General features: G+C 38.6%; 1 protein-coding gene across 3 annotated transcripts in view; it reads right to left on the reverse strand.

The window, feature by feature from the left end:
* Epsti1 (epithelial stromal interaction 1) overlaps positions 1-22,412 on the reverse strand; it is a 99,675-nt gene that overhangs the window by 72,582 nt on the left and 4,681 nt on the right. For all 3 annotated transcript variants that reach the window (XM_042685790.1, XM_042685791.1, XM_042685789.1), the window contains exons 2-3: positions 3,868-3,926; positions 1,874-1,957 (exon numbers count right to left, since the gene is read on the reverse strand). In XM_042685790.1, coding sequence (XP_042541724.1) covers positions 1,874-1,957; positions 3,868-3,926 — 143 coding nt within the window. The remainder of the gene's footprint in view (positions 1-1,873; positions 1,958-3,867; positions 3,927-22,412) is intronic.

Genomic DNA, 22,412 nt, shown 5'->3' on the forward strand with positions numbered 1-22,412 from the left:
TGGTCATGACAAGTGTCAGATCTGAGAGTCACTGTCACAGAAGATGCATTCAAAACCATTTGCTGTCAATCTAGGTTTTATCATTGAACTGACAAAGGCACAGTAAAGTTTTCTTCTGAGTCTCAGAAGATATAACAAATCCTATTTAGTTGGGGCTATTCAGTCACTTTTGTGGGACATCAGACAGAAAGAACATGAATATTGAGTCCTCTATCTATTGTTGTAGCTATTCTCTATTTCCTAAACTACTCTAATGTTTTAAGTGGTAGAAAAGTGGGGAGGGGGGAAGTTGAGAGAAGTAGAAAGTCTAAGTGTCTAAATTTTTTCAAGTTTTGTTCAAACCTCCTTGCCAAGTCCAACATACTTTAGAATTTATTCTATTCCTTTGGTCCCTTCCCTGGCCCATAATACCTGGCCAATTCTAAATATTCTATTAATAGAAATTTTAAAATGAGAATTGTGCTCATTGTCTGCCAAGGCTAAAAAGACAATAGGTCCCAACTGCTCCAAATTCCAAAATGAAACAAAGAAAGATCTGCAAAAGGAATTAAAAATCTGTTTGGAGAGTCTTCACTGACAACAGCCTTCAGCCTATAAAACTTTTTTGTCTTTTGTCTTTCTGCATTCCATCTCCCCTGTAGGCACGTGTGGAAAAAAATAAGCAAGAAAGTTTAATCAGCTGTAGCCCAGCATTCTTCAGAGTATGAGTGATGCTAAGAAAAGTCAATGCTAGAAGGTATAAGATGGTTTTCAGTTGGTTACTCTGGTGATGTTCAACAAGCAGTGGCCACACTGTAAACAGCCTGCCTTCTCATGGTTGGTGGAGAGAAAGGTATACTATGTTTTGGAATGTCCATGTGGATTTCATGACTGAGAGTGCCAATCTAAAGCCATCTTAGAGAAATACATCTCTGAGCACCATCTAGAGAACAAAGAGTCAGCCAAGAGCCACTCATAATGTCCAGAGCTGCCCGAGAGTATATCATCTCTATCAGAGAAACCAAGGAGAGATGGTAGGAAACAAGGAGGAAAGGTGACATTTGACCTTAATCTTTTTCACAAAATGCAATGGGATGTTCATGATAATACTATTTCTTTCACTCATTAAGTAGTTTCAAAATAGCTTATTTTCCTGAGATCCTAGAAAAAATTCTTCTTTAAAACTACCAGGAGAGTAAATAGACCTGACCTGACTCAAGACAAGTTTGTATGAATTTGATCAATGAGATCTGTGTCCAGCCCTTTAGCTGGTGGTGATAGAGAAAAGAAAGAAAGGAGGTGAATGAGTCCCCGTTAGGTAGCTTCCTCTTGAATGGCTCAGACCCTTGCAGAGGTGGCCCAGACAATTCATCACACTGGCAGCACCTGTTCGCATAGCCCAACGGTCTCTTTCTGTCCCCACAATGAACACCCAAGTCACATTTATCTTTATACCAACCACTGTGTCCCCAGTTCACGCTCCTCTTGCTCCTGGAATTGACTCTCCCTTCATTTTTCTTCACATTAGCATTTAAGTGCCATGATTAATATGCTGTGAGAGCTTTTCCTCTCACTCAGACTGGTGCTATGACAGGGCATATGCAGCGCCCCAGGTAAGCTTTCTTCAGAGCTGATCATCAAAGAGGCTCTAAATTATTTAGCAATTAAGCCATCAGTTTATTCTCATACAAGTGTGGCCTCATCATTTGTTACTTGCAGAAGACTAGAAATAATATGCCTGCACACTGAAATGTTTCAGAGTCAAATGCATCCCATCCCAAACGGTAGGATTACCCAAACCATCTCTCTAATATACAAAGGCAGACATACACAGGTGCCCACAAGGTCTGTAGGTGGCCCTTTTGCCCCCACCTGCCCCAGTTCTGCTGCTTACCCAGCCGCCGTGGCACCAAGTGAATTGGTTTTGGTCTATTCTGCTGCTTCCATTTCTCAAGGTTCACCAGCTCTTGCTCAGCAACTAAGCCAGGTAAGAAATATCAGATCAATTAGTAGGGTTCTGAAAGAAAATGGAGTTGTTTTAATGCATAAGAAACAGCCACCAGATAGCAACCATCACATACCAGTATGAATGGATAAGATTTCCAGGAAAAGAAAATTACCTGTCAGCCCTACCCTCTGGGAGTCACTCACACCTAAGACATTTCCCAAGTGTCTGTGAAGAGTGTACACAGGTGAGAAACATCCTGATGTCCCACCAAAACAAGAGCACAGTTTTTCCCCCAATTCTGGCATTCTGCAAGCCCAACAGGAAGTTCATTTTAAAGGTTTCCTATAGCAAATGTGTGTGAAACTAGAATATGCATGTCACATGGGTCAATATGTATCTCCAGAGAATTCCTATGCCTATATTTGATGCATTTAGATGCATTTTAGTGTTCTCCAAACCCACTACAACCATATGGGAGTGAGAGTTCTGCCTCTGCTCTGGGTCCCAGCATTCTGGACCACTGGTCAAATAGTTTGCTTCCAGGGGAATGAGCTCATTGGCAAGAACTTATTCTTTGTGACAGCAGGGGGCGCCAGGGAGATATTAGTTCTGTTCCTCCAGCTTAGGCCCTCATGGCGAATCCATTATTCTTTAGTGCCCATTTATGAAATTTTTTAACTAGAAAAGGAAAATTCCAAAATATATCAAACTTAAGGCCACACTGAGATGTAAACTCCTGTTAAGCATTTAAGGCAAAGGCTTGTAAGGAGCCAAAATCTTTGGGGCTCTGTTGCAGATGCCTGCAGTTCCCACTGAAGAGCTATAATGGGTATATTCAGCGCTGATGCACTGTTCCACCAGAGGGTCCCTTGTCTGGTGGGGATCCTTTTTTTTATATATTTTTAGTTTTTTTATTTATTGTGAGAAAACCGTACAGAGGAGTTACAATTACATGGGCAAGATAACGAGTACATTTCTTAACAAGCATTGTTGCCTCCTCTTTGTTGGTGAGGATTCTTTTGATGCTGGCTTATCATTAGTTAAAAATACTGAGTTTCCTACAATGAGAGCATAGAATTTTAGTGTTGGCACCACACCCAAGTCTCAAAGTTTCCTATCAACTAAGAACTTTAGCTCTCATGCCTATACTTAAAAAGATAAAACTCACTGGGCCCCGGCGGCTCATGCCTGTAATCCTAGCTACTCAGGAGGCTGAGATCTGAGTTCAAAGCCAGCCCGGGCAGAAAAGTCTGTGAGACTCTTATCTCCAATTAACCACTAGAAAACTGGAAGTGGTGCTATGGCTCAAGCAGTAGAGCACTCGCCTTGGGCTGAAGAGTGCAGGGACAGCACCCAAACCCAGAGTCCAAGCCCCACAGCAGCCAAAAAAAAAAAAAAGATAAAACTATAATGACAGAAGGTAGCATATATATTTGCTGTATTTTAATAAAACACTAACTGTGTAGAAAATAAGTAAAATGTGGTCCCTTCCCTCAAAGAAGTTATAATCCAAAGACAAGATAAATTACACAAATCAAAAGAATTAAAAGGCTGGATATGGTGGCTCAAACCTGTAATCTCAGCGCTTAGGAGGACAAAGTAGCTTGGGCTATAGAGCACAATCCACCTCAAAAAAAAAAGTATTCACAGTGCCATAAAAATATGAGCAGTTAGCTTACTATTTCCACAATAAGATGTCTGTACTTAGGCCCAACAGAGAAACAAGATTTATAATCACATCGTGTGGTTCCATTACTACTATAAATAAATTTAGAAGGGCTAAAAACAGAACAACTTTAGAGGTAAAATTAAAACCAGTAATATTATAAAAGAAGACATGGGAAAGATCTGGAAAGTGTATGTAAATGAGAAAACAAAAATAAACCAACTATAAAGAACACCAAAAGCATGCTAAGTGGCAGCTGAATACGTATACATACTCCTTTGTATCTGTTGTCTCCGTTTTTCATTCGGTGCTATCAAGGTATATGCGTTTGCACTAGAATGAAGAAGTAGGGGAAAATGGTTATTGTCACAAAAAGCTACTAATATATCTAAGCCACCATCTTTCTCCTGATACACTGGATTTAGTCCGCTCATCATTAGGTAGGCACTGAGGAAGAAATGGAAGGTAATCTTAAGATCCAGGCCTGCTCTCTGGGAACAGTTTATGCTCTAGTTGTTAAAGTCATTCAAATGTACACTGTCAGGTATGGACCTATAAAGCAGTAGCTGGATGGACAAGTTTTTGGGAGCACTGCTTCTCCATTGCTTCTTGGTAGACTGCCCATTGAAGACTCCATTGCTCCTCCAGGTGGCCTATGTAGTTAAAGTCCTTTAAACAATGACCTCTTCTATACTGGGAGAACAGAAAACCCTGGTGCTTCCTTTGTTCCCATCAACTGGGGTTACCAGCTGTGTCCCTGCGGCTGCTCCCTCTTGAAGATGAGTAGCCAACTGGCCACAATCTTGTGCTTTTAGGCTTGGAGTTTTATAAACCTGGACACAGGTGGAGAATAATCAAGAGCTCAGAGAAGCAGAGATTTTGTGTAACATCGTGATACTAGAGACACTAAAATACTTAAAATACAGGGAGCTTTTGAGGGCAGAAGGTAAGACTGATTGATAAGATGTGCCAGCTCTGTGGCACAGTGCCTAGAACAAAATGCCTACATGATGAGATGTGGGCAGAAATGAAATAAAAATGATGCCGCAGATGCCGGCTGTGAGTCTGGACTGGGTGGTGGCTGATGTGTGCTGTCCCACTAGCACACGAATACTTCATAAAGCAGAAATATAGCACAGCCACAGACTGTAGTATACATGTGGGTACAGTTTTAGAGGAAATGCTGTAGATGAACACAGCTAGATGGTCTTTGAAGTCTCTCTTCAACTTGGAATGAACCATTTCAATAGGGCAAATTGGCTGAGAGGCAGCACAGCAGAAGCCAAAAGTGCTGATTAACCGAAGCTGTTTCCTTCCTTAGTGCATGGTTTTCCTAGCATATAGCCTTCAGCCAGATTAAAGTGGGCTTTCATTTTAGCCATGTACACGTGAGGTGAGCAACACCTTTGCATGCAAATGGGGCTACTGGGTACCCAATTACCTAACGTGTATCAGCAGAAATTGCATGGGTAGCCTAGCATGCACACACTGTAATGAATACAGAATTAGAAGACTGCCACTGGAAATTAATCCCTTATCCATTTCACATTCTTTGTTCACCAGAAGAAAGACTTTTTTTCACTCCTCAGTTGCCAGTTCTTTACAGGAGCTCAGGAGCTGCAATTCTGCTATCGCTCATACCTGGAGACTTGAGTTAGATGCAGTGGTGAGCCATTCCACAGAGCCTTAAACATGGGATGCTAGGTTTAAGATTAACCATGAAATTGCTGCACCATCTTCAATGCATGCTACAAAGGTAGTGGTGCCGAGGTTCTCGCTACAGCAGGATTTGCCTATATTCAGGTCCCCAGTTCTCATAGACTACTCATACTACTCATAGACCCACCCAGAGGATTTTCTGGTATGTGTAGTAAAGGGCAGAGTTTCTGATTCAGTAGCATTGTGGTAAGTTTCAATAACATGCATTTTCAACAAGTTCTTAGCTGATGCCGACATCCTTGGCCTAGATACCACCACATTTGGAAAACAATTACAGTAGATCAGGTACATTGTCTGTGATGGTTCAAATTAAGACTGGTCCCCATCAAGATTCATGTTGAGGGGCTCGGTAGACATGTTGAAAAGCAGGTGAGCTATGGGGACCCCACTCTCAGAAGGAATTTATGCCCATATCTCATAAATGGATTAAGACTCACTAGACTGGATGAATTGAGACTGTTGTTATAAAATGGTGCCATCCATATGTCTGGTCTTTTGCATGTGTCTACTTCCCTTTCTGCTACTCTCCTGTGATGACATATAGCCATAGGCCCTCATGAGATGCCAGCATCATGCTGTCTGAATTCTCTACCCACCAGAATTGTGAGCTAAATAAACCTCTTTACTTAAACATTATCCAATATTGGGTATTTAGTTATAGCAGCATGAAAGTTATGAATAAAGAACACTTCTGCTAAAAGGGAACTTGGGGATTAATTAATGTCACATATATAATGATATATATTATATATTAGTGTATATTAATATAGTGAAATTGATCGTTTTATATTAAATTATATATTAATATATTATAAAGGTATTAGGAATTAAATATATATATATATATATATATATATATATATATATCAAGTTTTAAAATATTGATGAAGACACAGAGATAAATCATGTCCTAAAGATCTCTAGGCTAATTAAACAATCAGGCTGAGAATCAACCCAGGACTTTTGACACAGACAAGTAAACTGTCTGCAGTAAGCTTTGCAATTCAACATAAAAGGCATAAAATATGACAACCCCTTAACTTCAGCCCCTTAATAGATTCTAAAGAATGTGACCATTTATCTGAATATTCGTTAGGGACTTATTATGCCAAAGGCTAATGGGGAGCTACCAAAATACATAAGCAACCTCTGTAACAAAACTTATACTTTAGTAAGGAACAATTTAAAAACAAAACAAAATAAAACATCAGACCAGAGCACAAAGCTGTCCAAACAAGTGTTAAGATGAGAAGATGTAAGGAGTCAGAAATCATGGCAGAGAAGATTTTCAGAAGACCCAAAGGGGTAAGAAACTTCAGGAAAGGGGTGACATTGATCAAGGTGCATCATATTAATAAACTGACAGGCTGAATTGAAACCCCCTTTGTAAAACTACTTAAAGACACTTTATTTTTTGCCAGTCTGGGGCTTGAACTCATGGCTTGGGCACTGTCCTTGAGCTTATTTTGTTCAAAGATAGCACTCTACCACTTGAGCCACAGTGCCACTTCCAGTTTTCTCTGTGTATGTGGTACTGAGGAATCAAATCCAGGGCTTCATGCCTGCTAGGCAAGCACTCTACCACTAAGCTACATTCCCAGCCCCAAGATAATTTTTTTTAATTATTTAAAAGAAAACTTCAGGGAAGAGCAGGTTAAAGCTAGAGGGACCCTGGAATAGCAAAAAATGTTTCTTGGCCAAACATTTGCAAAGAAATTTTAATTCTTATGAAAATTTTGGAATAGGTTTGAAAAGAAGAATAAATCTGTAATTAAGTCTGATACTGGACCTTCTGGCAGAAGACACAGACTCCTGGATTGGAAACAAAGAGCTTACTGCACAGCCAGCAGCATGACTATCAGCTTATTTTCCTCTGTTCTGTTTGGTCTCAGATTTTATGGGGGCAATCTTAGATATAGGACTGCATACAATCTCTGGCCAGTGTGTAGAGGCTTACGGCACCCAAAGACAGCAGAGCAATGAAATGAATTACCTAGACCAGGAAGGAGAGATTTTGATCAACCATATTTTTACTCATGGTCCTAGTAAAATATGTTCTCTGTTAGGGAATACATTGGCAAACTCCTTAGCAATATTTTATTGGCTAATAATGCCAAATCTAAAACATCTTATAAAATTCACAAGAAAGTATTGCCAAGTAATTTAGCTTTCATTCCTCTTACTTGCAGTAAGAAAAGGAGATAAAATCTAAGGATATGCTTTAAAAAAATATTGTGTGTCAGAGTATAATGCCATGATAAAAATATTCATCCCTTTGCTCTTAGCTTTTTCTTGACATGAATAGGAAGCATCATTTATTAATGATATCAACCAATTAGTTTCCACCCACAGCAAAGGCCTTTGCCATTCTAGCCTTTGCAGCTTTCCCTCTATCCAAAGCTACTTATCTGGACAAAGCCAAGCTACCTAGTTTTAGCATTCTGGTCATTTCCTGATTAAGCAACATTCAAACTACTGAAACAAATATATGTTTTTTTTAATGAGTTGCCTTAATTATCTCATTGAAATTTAATGAAATGTCTCAACTGGTATGATTATTTTCACTTCTTAACAGCACTGAGACAGACCAAATAACATTTGGAAAGAGTAACTCGAGACAAAGAGAAATGTCTTTCTGCACAATAAAGAAAAAGAAAGGAAAAAGGATGCAAGACACGTTTCCCTGTGAAGCCTCTGAGTTACACAACTGCCTCTCACATGTACATTCTTGTGCTGTTTTTATAAAAATCTCATCCGTAAGCACTCTATGAAAAACTGTTATATTGAAGTTATGAAAAATATCTTGGCTGGCTAAAGGTATTACATAAACATATCCCCTGGAGTGTGCAAACTGCACCAGATGTAATTTAAATTTCTAATTAGAAACAGTACTGGTCTGATTGAAAAAGAAATGTAGTCAAGAATAGAAATTCAGAAGGAGGTGGTCAAGAAAGTTATAGATTACTTCAAACCCAGTAGTAGATATATCAAGTCTATTGTCCTATTTAAAAAAAAAAAAACAAAAAAACAAAAACCACTGGCTTGATGTTTTTATAGTTCAAGAAAATTTTGTCTTTGGTCATGATTGGAGGAAAAAAGGATTTTGGAGTGATGAAAGGTACTAGATATTTTTCTAAATAACAAGGATTCTATTTTGCCTTTAGTATGTGATCTTTAATGTAAGAACCAGAAGCTTTACTGTTTTTAATCCACAGGAGTCAAAACTTAGGTTGCTGGAAGTTCCTTTTTTAGAAAACAGACTAAATTCCCAGACAAAACAAGAAAATAACAAGATGGGGCTGAGTAAATCACCCTCTGACACACCCATCTTTCACCAGGGCTACTCCCAACCCCTGACCCAGCATTCCACTCCTCGGGTGTGAATGGCCTTACTTTTCTTCTTTGGTCCCAGAACTCGTGAAACCTAAACTATTCACTACCACCCAAGAAGCTCATACATACTTGTAGTTGCTTCATTCTTTAATGAGAACAACTCCTAGCTTCTATGAGAAGGCCAAAATTGATAGCCAGAGGGTAGAGATTTGCTAGCAACAAATCACCAGGGCCTTGGTTGATCTGATGGCTTGATGGAGATCAAGAAAATAGGTGTGCACAGGTTCATGCACACACATCCCAGGATTCTCATGTCAGTGAGACATGGCAAGTTTACGTAAATTAGAAAAATGTGCCTTGGCTTTCAGGTGAAGGTAACCCCTACCAAGGATCATGGTTCAATTAGCATTTCAGCTAGCTGGGCAAGTTCATATCCCATCTCTCATGTGCTCTATAAAATAAACAACCCTAAAAACCCATCCGGGTTGGTTGGATATGCTTGAGTCCAGTAGTTTTGAGACCAGCCTGAACTACATAGGATGACCTTGTCTGGAAAGAAAACAAACAACAAAAATTTGAAGAAGAAAAAAACATAGCCCAGGTTAAAGAGTAGAGGATTTTGACATCCAACAAAACATTTGAGTTCAGAAAGCCCTTTGGAGGACTGTCATTTCCACTGAGAATAGGGCAGATGAATGTTCTTTTAAAGAATAGCTTAATAAAAAATTGACAACATCATCAAATCTATTTACTTATCAAATGCCTATTTAGTAAAGCTGACTGCGACCAGGTCTTAGGCATTGCTCCCGTTATGTATAGCTTAATAAAAACTCTAGATGTAGCATGGAGTATACTTAAATCTATATGACTATCTAAAACCAAGATCCTTTCTATTTTTTATTGGGAAAGGAGCATACTCATACAAAAAGTCAGAAAAAAATACTTTAAAAAATGCTTTAAAAGTCATTTGTAATCCCAACTCTTGAGGATTTCAATGAAGAGTTTTCTTTGGGTTAAATTTCCATCCAGTCTATACTCTGTCCCTATCATAATCCAGCTTGCAATCATATTTTAACTATAGTTTTTATGTCTTTGTAAATGGTTTTCCCAATTCAATGATATATATATAGCATGTTTAGTACTAAATGGCTGCAGAATATTTTTCAGCTTGGATGTGTCATGGCTGCATTTGTTTCAGATAGTCTCTATTATAAATAATCCTGCAGGCTCTGTGAAGCATAAAGCTTTTCAGCGAGCAATTTTTGGAAAGAAACTCTAACAATTCTCTGAAGTCAATTCTCTGGGCAGAAATGTGAACTACATTTCAATTTCTCTCCCTTAGATCTCCCATTTTCATTTCCATGTCCCATAGACAGTGGATCATGTGCTTATATAGTCCACTCATGGCTGCTGATTCTCTTCAGTTCTTAAACTAGAAGAGATGCTGGACCATCCCAGTTTTCCTTTACACTTTCTCTTGATTAATATATGCCTTTCTTTATTCAAGTTGACAATGCGCCAATATAGCAGGTCCTAGTCTTTATAGCTAAATATAATCTTGTAATTAAATGAAAGAAATTGAGAGGAACACCCAGTCATATAGGCAAGGAAAGCATTTTGTTGCTTTTTCCCTTCGTGGAGGGCTCAAGCAGCTATCTTAGTCAATGAAGGAAGTTTAATATATGTTATACCTTAAGACTGGCAATAAGGAAAGTCAGAAATAGTCTGAAAAAACACATGGGTGCTAATCCAGGAGCCTTTCAGGCTTCAAACCCTAATTATGTTCATTTCTATTGATCAATGGCTTAACTGTTCTATTGTTTCATCTGTTTTATAGATGAAAATGGTGACAACCATTATATACCTCACCAATTAAAAATGCTTAGAACTATACCAGTACATAACAAATACCCTATTCTAATTGCCTATTACTTGTGTCAGCCCTGGACCAAGAGCCTTTACTTTACAGGAGATAAATGAACAAAGCTTTGCTCAGGCTACCTATAGAGGATCTGATGTTATCTGCAACAAATATAACTATATATAACAAAAGTTTAATAGAGACTCATCTTGAACCACTACTACAACTTCTCTTACACTGTGATCTAATCCCTACGCTGCATCTTTTTGCAAGTGTGTGTGTGTGTGTAATTTAGTTTTTCTAAATATTTTTTACATGTGGTTCTCACTGGCGACTCTTCCTTCTACATCTGATTCTTTACTTTGGATCTCAGGAGTGATTTCACAGAGTGAAATACATCTTCAAAATGAAATAAATAAGCCGGGTGAGAGTGGCTCATACCTGAAATCCTCGCTACTCAGGTGCCTGAGTTATGAGAATCAAGGTTTGAAGCCAGTCCAGGTAAGAAATTCCATGACAATCTCATCTCCAATTAACTCAAAGAAGCCAGAAATACAGCTGTGGCTAAAGTTGTAGAGCACTATCCTTGAGCAAAAGAAGCTCAAGGGACAGCAACCATGCCCAGAGTTCAAGCCCCAGTACTGACACCAATACATACGTACATACAGAAGTGTTCATATCCTGCAGATGTTAGCACAGTTCGAAGCCCAGGCTTTGTTCCTTAGTTTATTAAAATTTAATATACCTAGTGACAGTGACAGAGTAACAATGGCTCCAGACTATAATCCTAGCTACGTGGGAGGCTGAGAAAGAAGAATCTTGGTTCGAGATCAGGTATGGTCTCCCAGACTTTTCTGCCCAGGCTGTCCTCATCTCAGAAATAACCAGCAAAAAATCAACTCTGGAGGTATATTTCAAATTGTAGATCACCAGTCTTGCAAATATTAAACAAATAATAAACATACAAATCTCTGACAATGTTTCCAGGTTCCAAAAGCCTAATGAGCAAAATTAAAACATTGGTAAAATGAGTCCCTAGCTACTATCTGCTTGTATTTACCTCATCTCAATACTTTGCACGCGTGTCTTCCCTGTCTCGCTTGCCCTCCTTTCCCTCTCCTACCCTCCTCTCCCCTGTCTTCCCTTCTAGTGGGAAAGTTAACTGCAGGATCACATATTTTAGCAAGTATCTCCAAAGAAGACAGATATTCTCTTTATTATTAACACGACATTATCTAGTTATATTCCACTTTCCAAATTATTTGAACTAAATATTCCTTCCACTTCACCTCATCCAGGTTCTTATCAGGAACTCAACTCTTTGTCTAGGACAAGTTTTTTGACTTTTATCTTTCTCTGACACTTGTCATTGTAGCATTCAGGTGAACTGTTTGACAGACTGAACCACAGAGTGATTTAGGGATTAGGTTAAGCATTTTTTTAGAAAGAGTACTAACCAGGTGGTGTTATCTAGGATTCCATTGTGAGGACAACAGTGGTTTCTATGATGAAATAATGAATGAATGTACAAACCAGTACCTGGATGTGTAATACACAGCAATCACATTTTAAAGTACAGATGAGACAGAGTGTACCTTCTCCTAACCATGCCTTCCCCTTGACAGTGCAAATCAAAGGGCATAATGGCTGTAAGATTTTTTTATTTGGTTGGTTAGTTGTTTTTTGTTTCTTTGTTTTGTCTTGCTTGAGATGAGTCTGACTATGACAGGATTCTCCTGTCTCAGCTTCCAGAATGTTGGATGTTGGGATTAAAGGCATGAAACATCCCATCTTATTCTAGTCCTTGACTTTTACTACTGCTAAAAGTCATCAGCTTTTCTACAGGACTTTAATGGATTGCCTTTCAAGGCTTCATATTGCAGGGTTGAGGGGGAGGTAGAATTATAAACATTACAGAACAAAGGAACCTTCATCAACTGATTTTTTTTTAAATAGAACAGATCCTTCAAAGGCAATCTTTTCCCTTTGGTTATTTTTTTTGGTCTTAAGCTTTTGTTTCAGATTCAAATACATTCTGAATAGATGCAATTAACCTTAACAATATGTATCACCTTTCAGCACTCTACTGACTCTGAATAAGTAACCTTACTGTGTAATTGAGCTAAGTTTCATTTTTTTCTCATTTCGGCTGTACTTCAGCTGATTATTATAGGTATTATGTGTTTTTGAGCTTTCATCATCCTGTTGATTTATTGTTTCACTGGTTTAGCTGTCAAAGACTTCATGAAAAATATCCATTCATTTTTGATGATACAGTATTTGAAAGAAAAATGATTGCTCCCCAAGACTTGGCATTTTACAAATGCACATCATATCAAGGAGCAAAATGCAGCCCCCCAAAAGGTAGAAACAAGACCCCAATTTCTACCCTCCCCCACAAACAGAAAGGCAAATTTTATTTAATCAAACTGAAATTTCTTCTTTCCAGCAATTCTAACAACTCTTCCACGCATAGAACTACTTTCAAACCGTAGGTGGTAACCTACCTCTCATGGGTTATGAAATCAAATCAATGGATCTATTTGTAGTGAATAAAAATAAAGAATGTCAGAGTATAGCACATGTAATAAGGGTGAGAATTGTTTTGAAAATGTCTCTACACACACACACACACACACACACACACACACACACACACACACAACACACACACACACACACACACACCTTCTATACCCAGAAGTGTACAGGGTCATAATGTAAGACAGATTAATTGTTCACAATAGGATGGTGGTGAGATCTGAAAATATTTTACAGGAAGTCATTGTGTGTTTGAGGTTAGTCAGAAATGGCGACAGTGAGAGAACTGGTCTAGCCAGGAGACCACAAAACTCTGACACTTGTGAAAAACAGCAACAACAAAAAAATCGGTTCTCATAGAAACTTGATTCTTGTAGACATTTTTTTAACTAAATCATTTTTAAAGCTGTGATGGGCTCAAGATAGACTGCCCCTAAGTGAAGTGCCTTGGCATTTGAGAAAACAGCAGAAGCAAGAAGGTCTATCTGATCTTTCCTAGCCCTTGAAGTAGGCCGTAGAATTGTTTAAACTTTCTCCAAAGAAGGCCTTCAGGACCTCATTTTGAAGAAATCCACCCTATACCCAGAAAAAATGAATGAGGATCTAGAAACATGAAGAATCTGAAAAAAAAAAAAAAAGGCCTTGTCAGGGGTCTATAATTTATTGCCACTAAGTCTTACTACTGTCTAACCAGTCATAACCTCCACAAAACTGTCTATGCTTCATCAAACCTAAGCATCGAAAGAAAATTTCTTGACAGCCATGGTAGTCCATGCTTCTAATCCCAGCACTTGAGGGGCTGAGGTAGCTGAACTGGTGATGAGGTCAAGACTCCGTCTCAAAGTAATATAATAGTAATAAATGATGATGTTTTCCTTCTATGTATGGGTCTTCATTTCTGAAGATCCAAACTTCTCATGACACATAAAATTACATCAAATAAACTTGAATGCTTTTGTCTTGAAATGGTGGAGGATGTAAAGATGGAATATGGTATTTGACTTGGATTGTATAAAATGGATAATGAATGGTTTTTAAGATATAAATGTAAGTGTGCTGTGGATAAGACTTCCCTGGTAACTCATTACTTTAGTGAGTAACTGTAATTGTAACTCTGTAACTCCATAACCCTGTCACTCTGTAACTCTGCTTCTGCTGTTTTCTGAGCAATGGGAGCCCTAACCCAGTGGCCCATCACCACACTTTGTTCTACTCCCCTGCTTCTTACAAGCAAAACCGTGGCGGGAAATTTAAACTTAAGGTGTGCATTTCTTGTAACAATCATTGGCTAAAACCAACACCCAGCCTCCCTCTTACCCCGCCCTAGCCCCAAATGCTTAAAAGCCCATATGGGCCGGCACTGGGATCCCAACTCCAGGTGCAGTCCTGGCGAGTCAGCACTTTTCGCTCAATAAAATCTTTTACATTTTCACTGAGGACTGAGTGGTCTCACTGCTCCTCCCCACTACAGTCTTCATCTGTCTTTTCATATAGGGCCCTAGCCATAAGCATAGGGATGTGTGAGGAAAAGTTACAGTTCTCATTTGCATATATAAATAAATATCACATGCATGTTTCTACTTTATACTCTTTAGCTTATGACATTTCCCTTGTCATGGAATGAATAGGAAACCACAGACTGGACATATGGGCTGGCTGCAATTCACATCCTCCGCCAGTTGCTGAGCACTGTCAGGACCCTGGCTTTGCTAATAGACTCATACTGGAGTACAGGTCCTGTGATTAAGAAAAGCAACGCGAACCTGGAAAATCATTCAATCACTTGTAAAGTAGCCAAGTGTTTATTTTGAAGATAGAATCAATAAGGTGGATGACATGCTTAGTACAAGGTCTCCTGCATGGTTAATTATTCAGATACATGAAGCACTAATGGCCCGGTGATATAACAGTGGTAGAATGCTTGGCTAGTATGCTTCAAAGCCCTGAATTCAATCCTCAACATGGCAAGGAGAGATGATATATGAAGAACTGTTACTCTTTTTTTTTCCAGCAGTTTTCAGTTTATTCTAAGTCACAACTAATATACTTTGTGCCTACAACAGTTTTGCATTGTTTCACCATGTTTATTGTTTCAAAAATAAAGAAGTGTGGGGCTCGGAAGGTGGCTCAGTGGTAGAGTGCATGCTTTGCATGCATGAGGCCCTGGGTTCAATTCCTCAGCACCACATAAGCAGGAAAAAGCCAGAAGTGGTGCTGTGGTTCAAGTGGTAGAGCACTAGCCTTGAGCTGAACAGCTGAGGGACAGTGCCCAGGCCCAGAATTCAGGCCCCACAATCAAAAACAAAAAATAAAAATAAAAAAATAAAAAAGTGCTACTAATTAGTTTGATTCTAGGATATTATTAAATTATTTAGGATAGTTTGATACTAGGAATAGTTGAGATACCTACCCTGCTCATTAAACTGTACTATTATTGTGAAGAGTGAACTATTCACTGTTATCTTTTCAAGCTTTGTGAATACTTTTGAGCTTAGCGATTGAGTTAACTAACCTCTTAATAGATAGCTACCTATATTGAGCCATCAGAAAAATTACTAGCCAGAACCAATCATCCATTTTCTCTCCCAATGTATTATCATTTCCCAACACTAAAAGGAACTACTGCCTTTCCCAGAAAGAAAAATAAGCCTAATGCTTTCCTACCATTTAGAATCTAGGGGGGAAAGCTTATTTTCTCATAATCATATGGAGAGAGGAAATTGAAATCTGGTATGCTGCAATGAGGAAGAAACAGTGAATGTAGTTTTTATAGGTGTTGATGATTTTGTAAAACCTGGCAGCTAATTTAAGACTATTTCATATGACTAGTTCTGATGTAACTAAGTTGAGTCAAGTTCTAGCTTAGCCATTAGAAACCATACTGTGAGGCTTTGGCATTCATTAAATAGCATTATTTATAAAAGTTGAATTAATATTAAAACATAATGACTAAATTATATCCTATCTTATATAACACGATTTATAAAATGTAACACATCAGGGACTGGCTTTTAATAAGTGTTCTTACAAAGCTTGTCCTTTATTTTTCCCTTACCTCTCTTGAGAGTTTGGGAAGAAAGAAGTGTCAATAACAAAGTTTATTTCCTTCCCCAAAGCAAAATGAGCTAATGAGAAACACTGAAGCTGAATTAACAGGACTAGAGAATACCTTTAGACTACAATGCGAATATAAGGGAAAAAAGAGCAATGCATAAACCCAATTTGCATAGATCTGCATGTGAGTATTGGACAGGAGGTAATAGGAGGACACTGTTGTGGTCAGGATAGAGTATGTTGTAAAACCCTTAGAGCAGGTATGGAGCCACCTGCCTTTAATTCCAGCACTTAGAAGTCTGAGGTAAGATAGTAAGTTTCAGTATCTACCTGGCTACATCCTACCTGTTCTTCAAGACGCCGCTCAGAGGAGTACCTACAAATCTTCTCCCCACACGGACACAGTGCACCACTAGGCAGCACGCCTGTCACATAATTACCAGTTTTCATTTACAAGTCTATCCTACAACTAAGGGATTGGCTGTAGAATTTTTAGAAAAGCCACTTAGACTCTAATTCTTTAAAAGAATCCCACAAGGTAACTGTAAGAAATGAAAGACATTCACAAATGGGAGTTTCCCCCCATTTAACCTTCAGGCCAGCCTGGACTATATATATTAGTGAGTCAGAGACCAGAATGTCCTATGTAGCAAGACCTTATTTCAAACAACAAAACATAAAAAATAAAGGTGATATCAACTCTAAGTCTCCTAAGAAGCAAATGCCAATGTGAAGTTATATGTATAAGAGATGCACTAGGGTTGTATTGCGAGAGGGAGGATAGCTTGTAAAAAACAGAGGAGGAGGGAGAAAAAACAGGCAGGAAAACATGAGCTGAGCTGGCACCTAAGAAAGGGTTATAAGGAGGAAAGACTGAGCAGGAAGAGGCTCAAACTGCTACAATGCTCAGGATATCATGGACAGATTAGTGAACAGTTTTGGGCTGAAGAGTCCAACAGATTACCATGAGGCTAGAACATGGCACATAACAGGCTGGCACATGGGGCTCCTATGTGTAGACACAGGCTGGGAACAGGGCAGTTGGCAAGAGGGCAGTAGAAGAGTGAGAACAAAAGATAGAAGAGATGAAAATAGGTATGTTCCCCACAGTAAATTCTAAAGCACTATCTCTGCAAAACAAGTTTCTCTGGCTGCCACAGAGGCCAATTGAACTACTATTTAAATAATGAGTATTTGGAGCCAGATGTGTTGATGCACACCTGTAATCTTGGCGACATGGAGGCAGAAGATGAGAGGGTTGATCTTATAGATCAGCCCAAGCAAAAATTTAGTGAGATCTCAGCTCATAAAACAAGCCAGGCACGGAAGTTGACATCTGTAAATCCCAGATAATCTTGTAATCCCAACTACTTATGAGGTAGAAGTAGGAGGATTGAAGTCTATGCCACTCGAAGCAAAAATATCAGAGGCCTTATTTGAAGGGGGAAAAAAGCTGGAGATATGACCTAGCAAGTTCCAGGCCCAGATTTCAAACCCCAGTATTATATAAATAAAGAAACAAATAAATAATATTCAGTTATTGTCTCTGGTCTAGCATCAAATTTCCCAAAACCTTAGAATTTCTGGAATAGGTATTTTTTTTTCAAGATGCTAAGGGTCTTTAGATAGTTTGAAGATGGAATCTGGCATCAAGAAAAATCTATTTTATAATTAAATGCTTGGAATTTTCAGCCCCACCCCAACTCTGAGCAGAGGAAGGGTAGGAGGTGGAATAAAATTACCAATGGCCAATGATTTAACCAATATGCATACACAGGAAGCCTCTATGAAGGGCCTTCATATCTGGGGAGCTTCCAGATCCAGAATGGTGAATACATAAGGTATAGGAGAGTAGAGCAACCCAGATAACATACAAGCTATCCGCACACCGCCCTCCATCTCTTCCCCAGTACATCACCCTGTGAATGTCTCGCACTTGGCTGTTCCTGAGTTGAATCTTTTATAATAAACAAGAATTCTAAGTGGAGTGGCTTCTGTGAGTTCTGTGATTCATTTTGGTGAATCATCAGACCCGAGACGAAGAGAAAAGTGTTTGGGAATCTCCAAATTTATAGGTTTTTGTATAGTAAGTTCAAAACAAGTTTGTTTGACAAAGAGGAAGTGGAGGCTGCTCAAAAGAGTGAGCAAAGGGCCATGAAAACTGGTTATCCCTCCAGATGTATAGTTTTGATGAGCATAAGTACAGGTAGGACAGAGATCACATTTGTAATTGGTCTCTGAAGTCTCAATTGGGAGCAGTGTTATAGGATTGAGCATTTAATTTGAGGGGATCTGTAGTCACTCTGGGTAGTTAGTGTCAGAATTGAATTGTGGGGAAGACAGCTGGTGTCACACAGTTAATTGGTGTTGAAAAGATTTGATGTTGGAAAACAAATGTAGATCAGACATGGTAGCCCACACCTGTAATCTTAGTACTTGGGAGACAGCTAAGTGGATTGTGACACACACACACACACACACACAACTTTCTCATCCTATAGGTCAAAGTTCAAATATCATTTCTTAGGAAAGATTTTTCCTGTTCTCAAGACTAGCTAAGACCCTGAGGTTCTTTTATAGTACATAATGGTCTATGTGTGGAGTTAGAGGCATGGGTCAGGTGGAAAAGTGATGTCATCAATGAGCAAAAGTGTCAGATGCCAGCTTTGAGTCCACATGTATAATTACTTGACAAATGTCTGTCCATCACTGAGATCATAAACTTTGTAAGTTTTTTTAATTAAAATACTTACCTATAGCTTAGAGTTCCTCTATTATAGAGTTGTTGTGTGGATTGAGTTAGCAGATGTAATACACAATTAAATAGAAAGCATTATTTAAGTACCTATTTACAGTACTCAAAAAAAAGCAACACTTCCCAAACATGAAAAAGATAGGCCTATTCAGATACAAGAAGCTTTTAGAACTCCAAATAGACCAGACCAGAATAGGACATCCCACCGTCACATTATAATCCACACAGGATCTATTCAGACCAAGGAAAAGATCCTTAAAGCAGTCAAGGAGAAAAGATCAATCACATACAAAGGGAAACCAATTAGAATCACCTAAGATTTCTCAGCAGAGACAATCAAAGCAAGAAAAGCCTGGAATGACGTATGCCATGCCCTAAAGACAAACAACTATCAACCAAGAATACTGACTGTACCCAGCTAAACTCTCCTTCATAACCGAAGATCAAATAAAAACCTTCCATAGCAAAGAAAAATTGAAACAATATATCTCCACCAAACCAGCCCTACAAAAGATTCTTGTCCTACACAGATAAAACCAACAAAACCACAATAAAGGTCAAGAAACCCCACCGAAACTGAGAATCCAAGAACCATAGGAAGAACCCAGTTGTCACACCCCCAAGAAGGTGGATAAAATGGCAGGAACTCCCAAATACCTCTCAGTCCAATCTCTCAACATTAACAGACTTAATAGACTGCCTAGTTAGATTAAAAAGCAAGATCCTTCTATCTGCTGTCTTCAAGAATCACATCTTGCCCATAAAAACAAACACATTTTCCATGTGAAAGGCTGGAACAAAATCTACCAAGCAAATGGCCCCCATAAATAGGCAGGAGTTGCAATCCTAATATCAGATAAAATAGACTTCAAATTAAAATTAGTGAGAAGAGATAAAGAAGGTCGCTACATACTAATTAAGGGATCTCTCTTTCAGGAGGATATTACAATTCTAAATATCTATTCGCCAAACAATAGAGCACCCAAATTTATCCAAGAAACACTACTTTCCCTCAAATCCAACGTAAATCCAAAGACATTAATTGTTGGGGACTTTAACACACCACTTTCCCCACTAGATAGATCAACTCGGCAAAAACTCAACAGAGAAACTGTAGATCTAAACAACTACATAGATCAACTAGATCTAACAGACATCTACCCAATATTTCACCCAGCAGCATCAAAATACACATTTTTCTCAGCAGCACATGGAACATTTTCCAAAATAGACCACATTTTAGGCCACAAACAAGCTTGTCAAAATTCAGAAACATTGAAGTTATACCTTGCATTCTCTCAGACCACAAGGGAATAAAATTAGAACTCAACACCAAAAGCCACCGAAGAAAGTCCGGTAACACATGGAGGCTGAACAACACACTGCTGAATCGCGAGTGGGTCATAGAAGAGATTAGAAAGGAAATTCAAATGTTCATGATATTCAACAAAAAGGAACACACAAATTACCAGCTCCTCTGGGACACAGCAAAGGCAGTACTCAGGGGCAAGTTTATAGCTCTGAGTTCCTACATCAACAAATTGGAGAGATCTGAAACCAACAATTTAATGAGGTATCTGAGCCTCCTTGAAAAAGAGCAGCAAGATAAACCCCAATCCAGTAGATGGAAAGAAATAATTAAAACTAAATCAGAATTAGAATCCAAAAAAACCATAGAAAGAATCAACAAAACAAAGAGTTGGTTCTTCAAAAAAATTAACAAAATTGACAGACCCTTAGCTAATCTTATCAGAAAAAGAAGAGAACACACCCAAATAAATAAACTCAGAGATGAGAATGGAAACATCACCACAGAAACAACCAAGATTCAGAACATTATAAGGGAATACTTCTCAAAACTTTAGGCTAATAAGTTTGAAAACTTGGCAGAAATGAACCTTTTCCTAGCAAATATTGACATGCCGACACTAAACCAAGATGAGTTAAACCATCTTAACAGGCCCATATCAAGCATTGAAATAGAAACAGCAATAAGAGACCTTCCATCTAAGAAAAGCCCAGGACCAGATGGTTTTACAGTGGAATTCTACAAGGCATTCAAAGCAGAGCTCACACCAATACTCCTCCAACTCTTTAATGAAAGAGAAAGTTCACTACCGAACTCATTCTATGAAGCCATCATAACCCTCATCCCAAAACCAGGCAGGGACTCATTAAAGAAAGAGAACTATAGACCCATTTCTTTGATGAACATTGATGCAAAACTTCTCAACAAAATTTTGGCCAATCGACTTCAACAATGCATCCAAAAAATCATACACCACGATCAAACAGGATTCATTTCAAGGATGCAAAGCTGGTTCAATATATGCAAATCAATTAATACAATTCATCAAATCAACAGGAGCAAGGATAAGAACCACATGGTTAGATAATAGATGCAGAAAAAGCATTTGAGAAGATCCAGCACCCCTTTATGAAGTTTCTGGAAAAATTAGGAATCCATGGAACATTCCTCAATACAATAAAGGCTGTATATGACAAACCTACAGCCAGCATTATACTTAATGGTGAAAAACCAAAGCCATTTCCTCTAAACTCAGGAACCAGACAAGGATGCCCACTCTCTCCACCTCTTTTCAATCTAGTATTAGAATGCATAGCTTCAGCAATAAGACAAGATGCAAACATAAAAGGGATCCAAAAAAAGAAGAAGTAAAACCCTCCCTCTTTGCAGATGACATGATCTTGTATTTAAAGAATCCCACAGACTCCACTCCCAGATTACTCAAACTGATTCAAAACTTTGGCAAAGTAGCAGGGTATAAAATTAACCCCCCAAAATCATGGCTTTTCTGTATGCCAACAATGAGAAAAGTGTGGCTGAAATTAGGAAAGCAACTCCATTCGTAATAGCTCCACAAAAAATAAAATACCTAGGAATTAACTTAACCAAAGAAGTGAAGGACCTCTATTACGAAAACTTTAAAAACTTGAAAAAGGAAATCAAAACAGAACTTGGAAAGTGGCAAAAAACTCCCATGCTCCTGGATTAGAAAGATCAACATCGTGAAAATGGCAATACTTCCCAAGGCTATCTACAAATTCAGTGAGATACCTATCAATATTCCAACCTTATTCTTCAAGGTAAAAAAGTAGAATGGAAGAAAGACAGCCTCTTCAGTAAATGGTGCTGGCAAAATTGGTTAACTACTTGTAGAAAACTAAAGCTAGATCCTTATATATCACCCAGAATCACCAGCATCAACTCAAAATAGATCAAAGACCTTGGAGTCAAAGTAGACACTCTGAAAACATTACAGGATGGAATAGGAGAAACCCTAGGTCTCCTTGGCACACCCAGAAACACAACAAATCAAAGAAAGGTTGGACAAATGGGATTGCATGAAATTGCAGAGCTTCTGCATGGCAAAGGACATAGCTAGCAAGATCAATAGAAAGCCCATGGATTGGGAGAAGATCTTCACTAGCCATACAAAGGACAAGGGTCTCATATCTAAAATATACCTGGAACTCAAAAAATTAAATCCCCCAACAACAAATCTTCAAAGAAACAACTGCCCAATAAGTAAGT

Source organism: Dipodomys spectabilis, unplaced genomic scaffold (assembly GCF_019054845.1).
Source record: "Dipodomys spectabilis isolate Male_0828 unplaced genomic scaffold, ASM1905484v1 ptg000095l, whole genome shotgun sequence".
Classification (NCBI taxonomy): Eukaryota; Metazoa; Chordata; class Mammalia; order Rodentia; family Heteromyidae; genus Dipodomys; species Dipodomys spectabilis.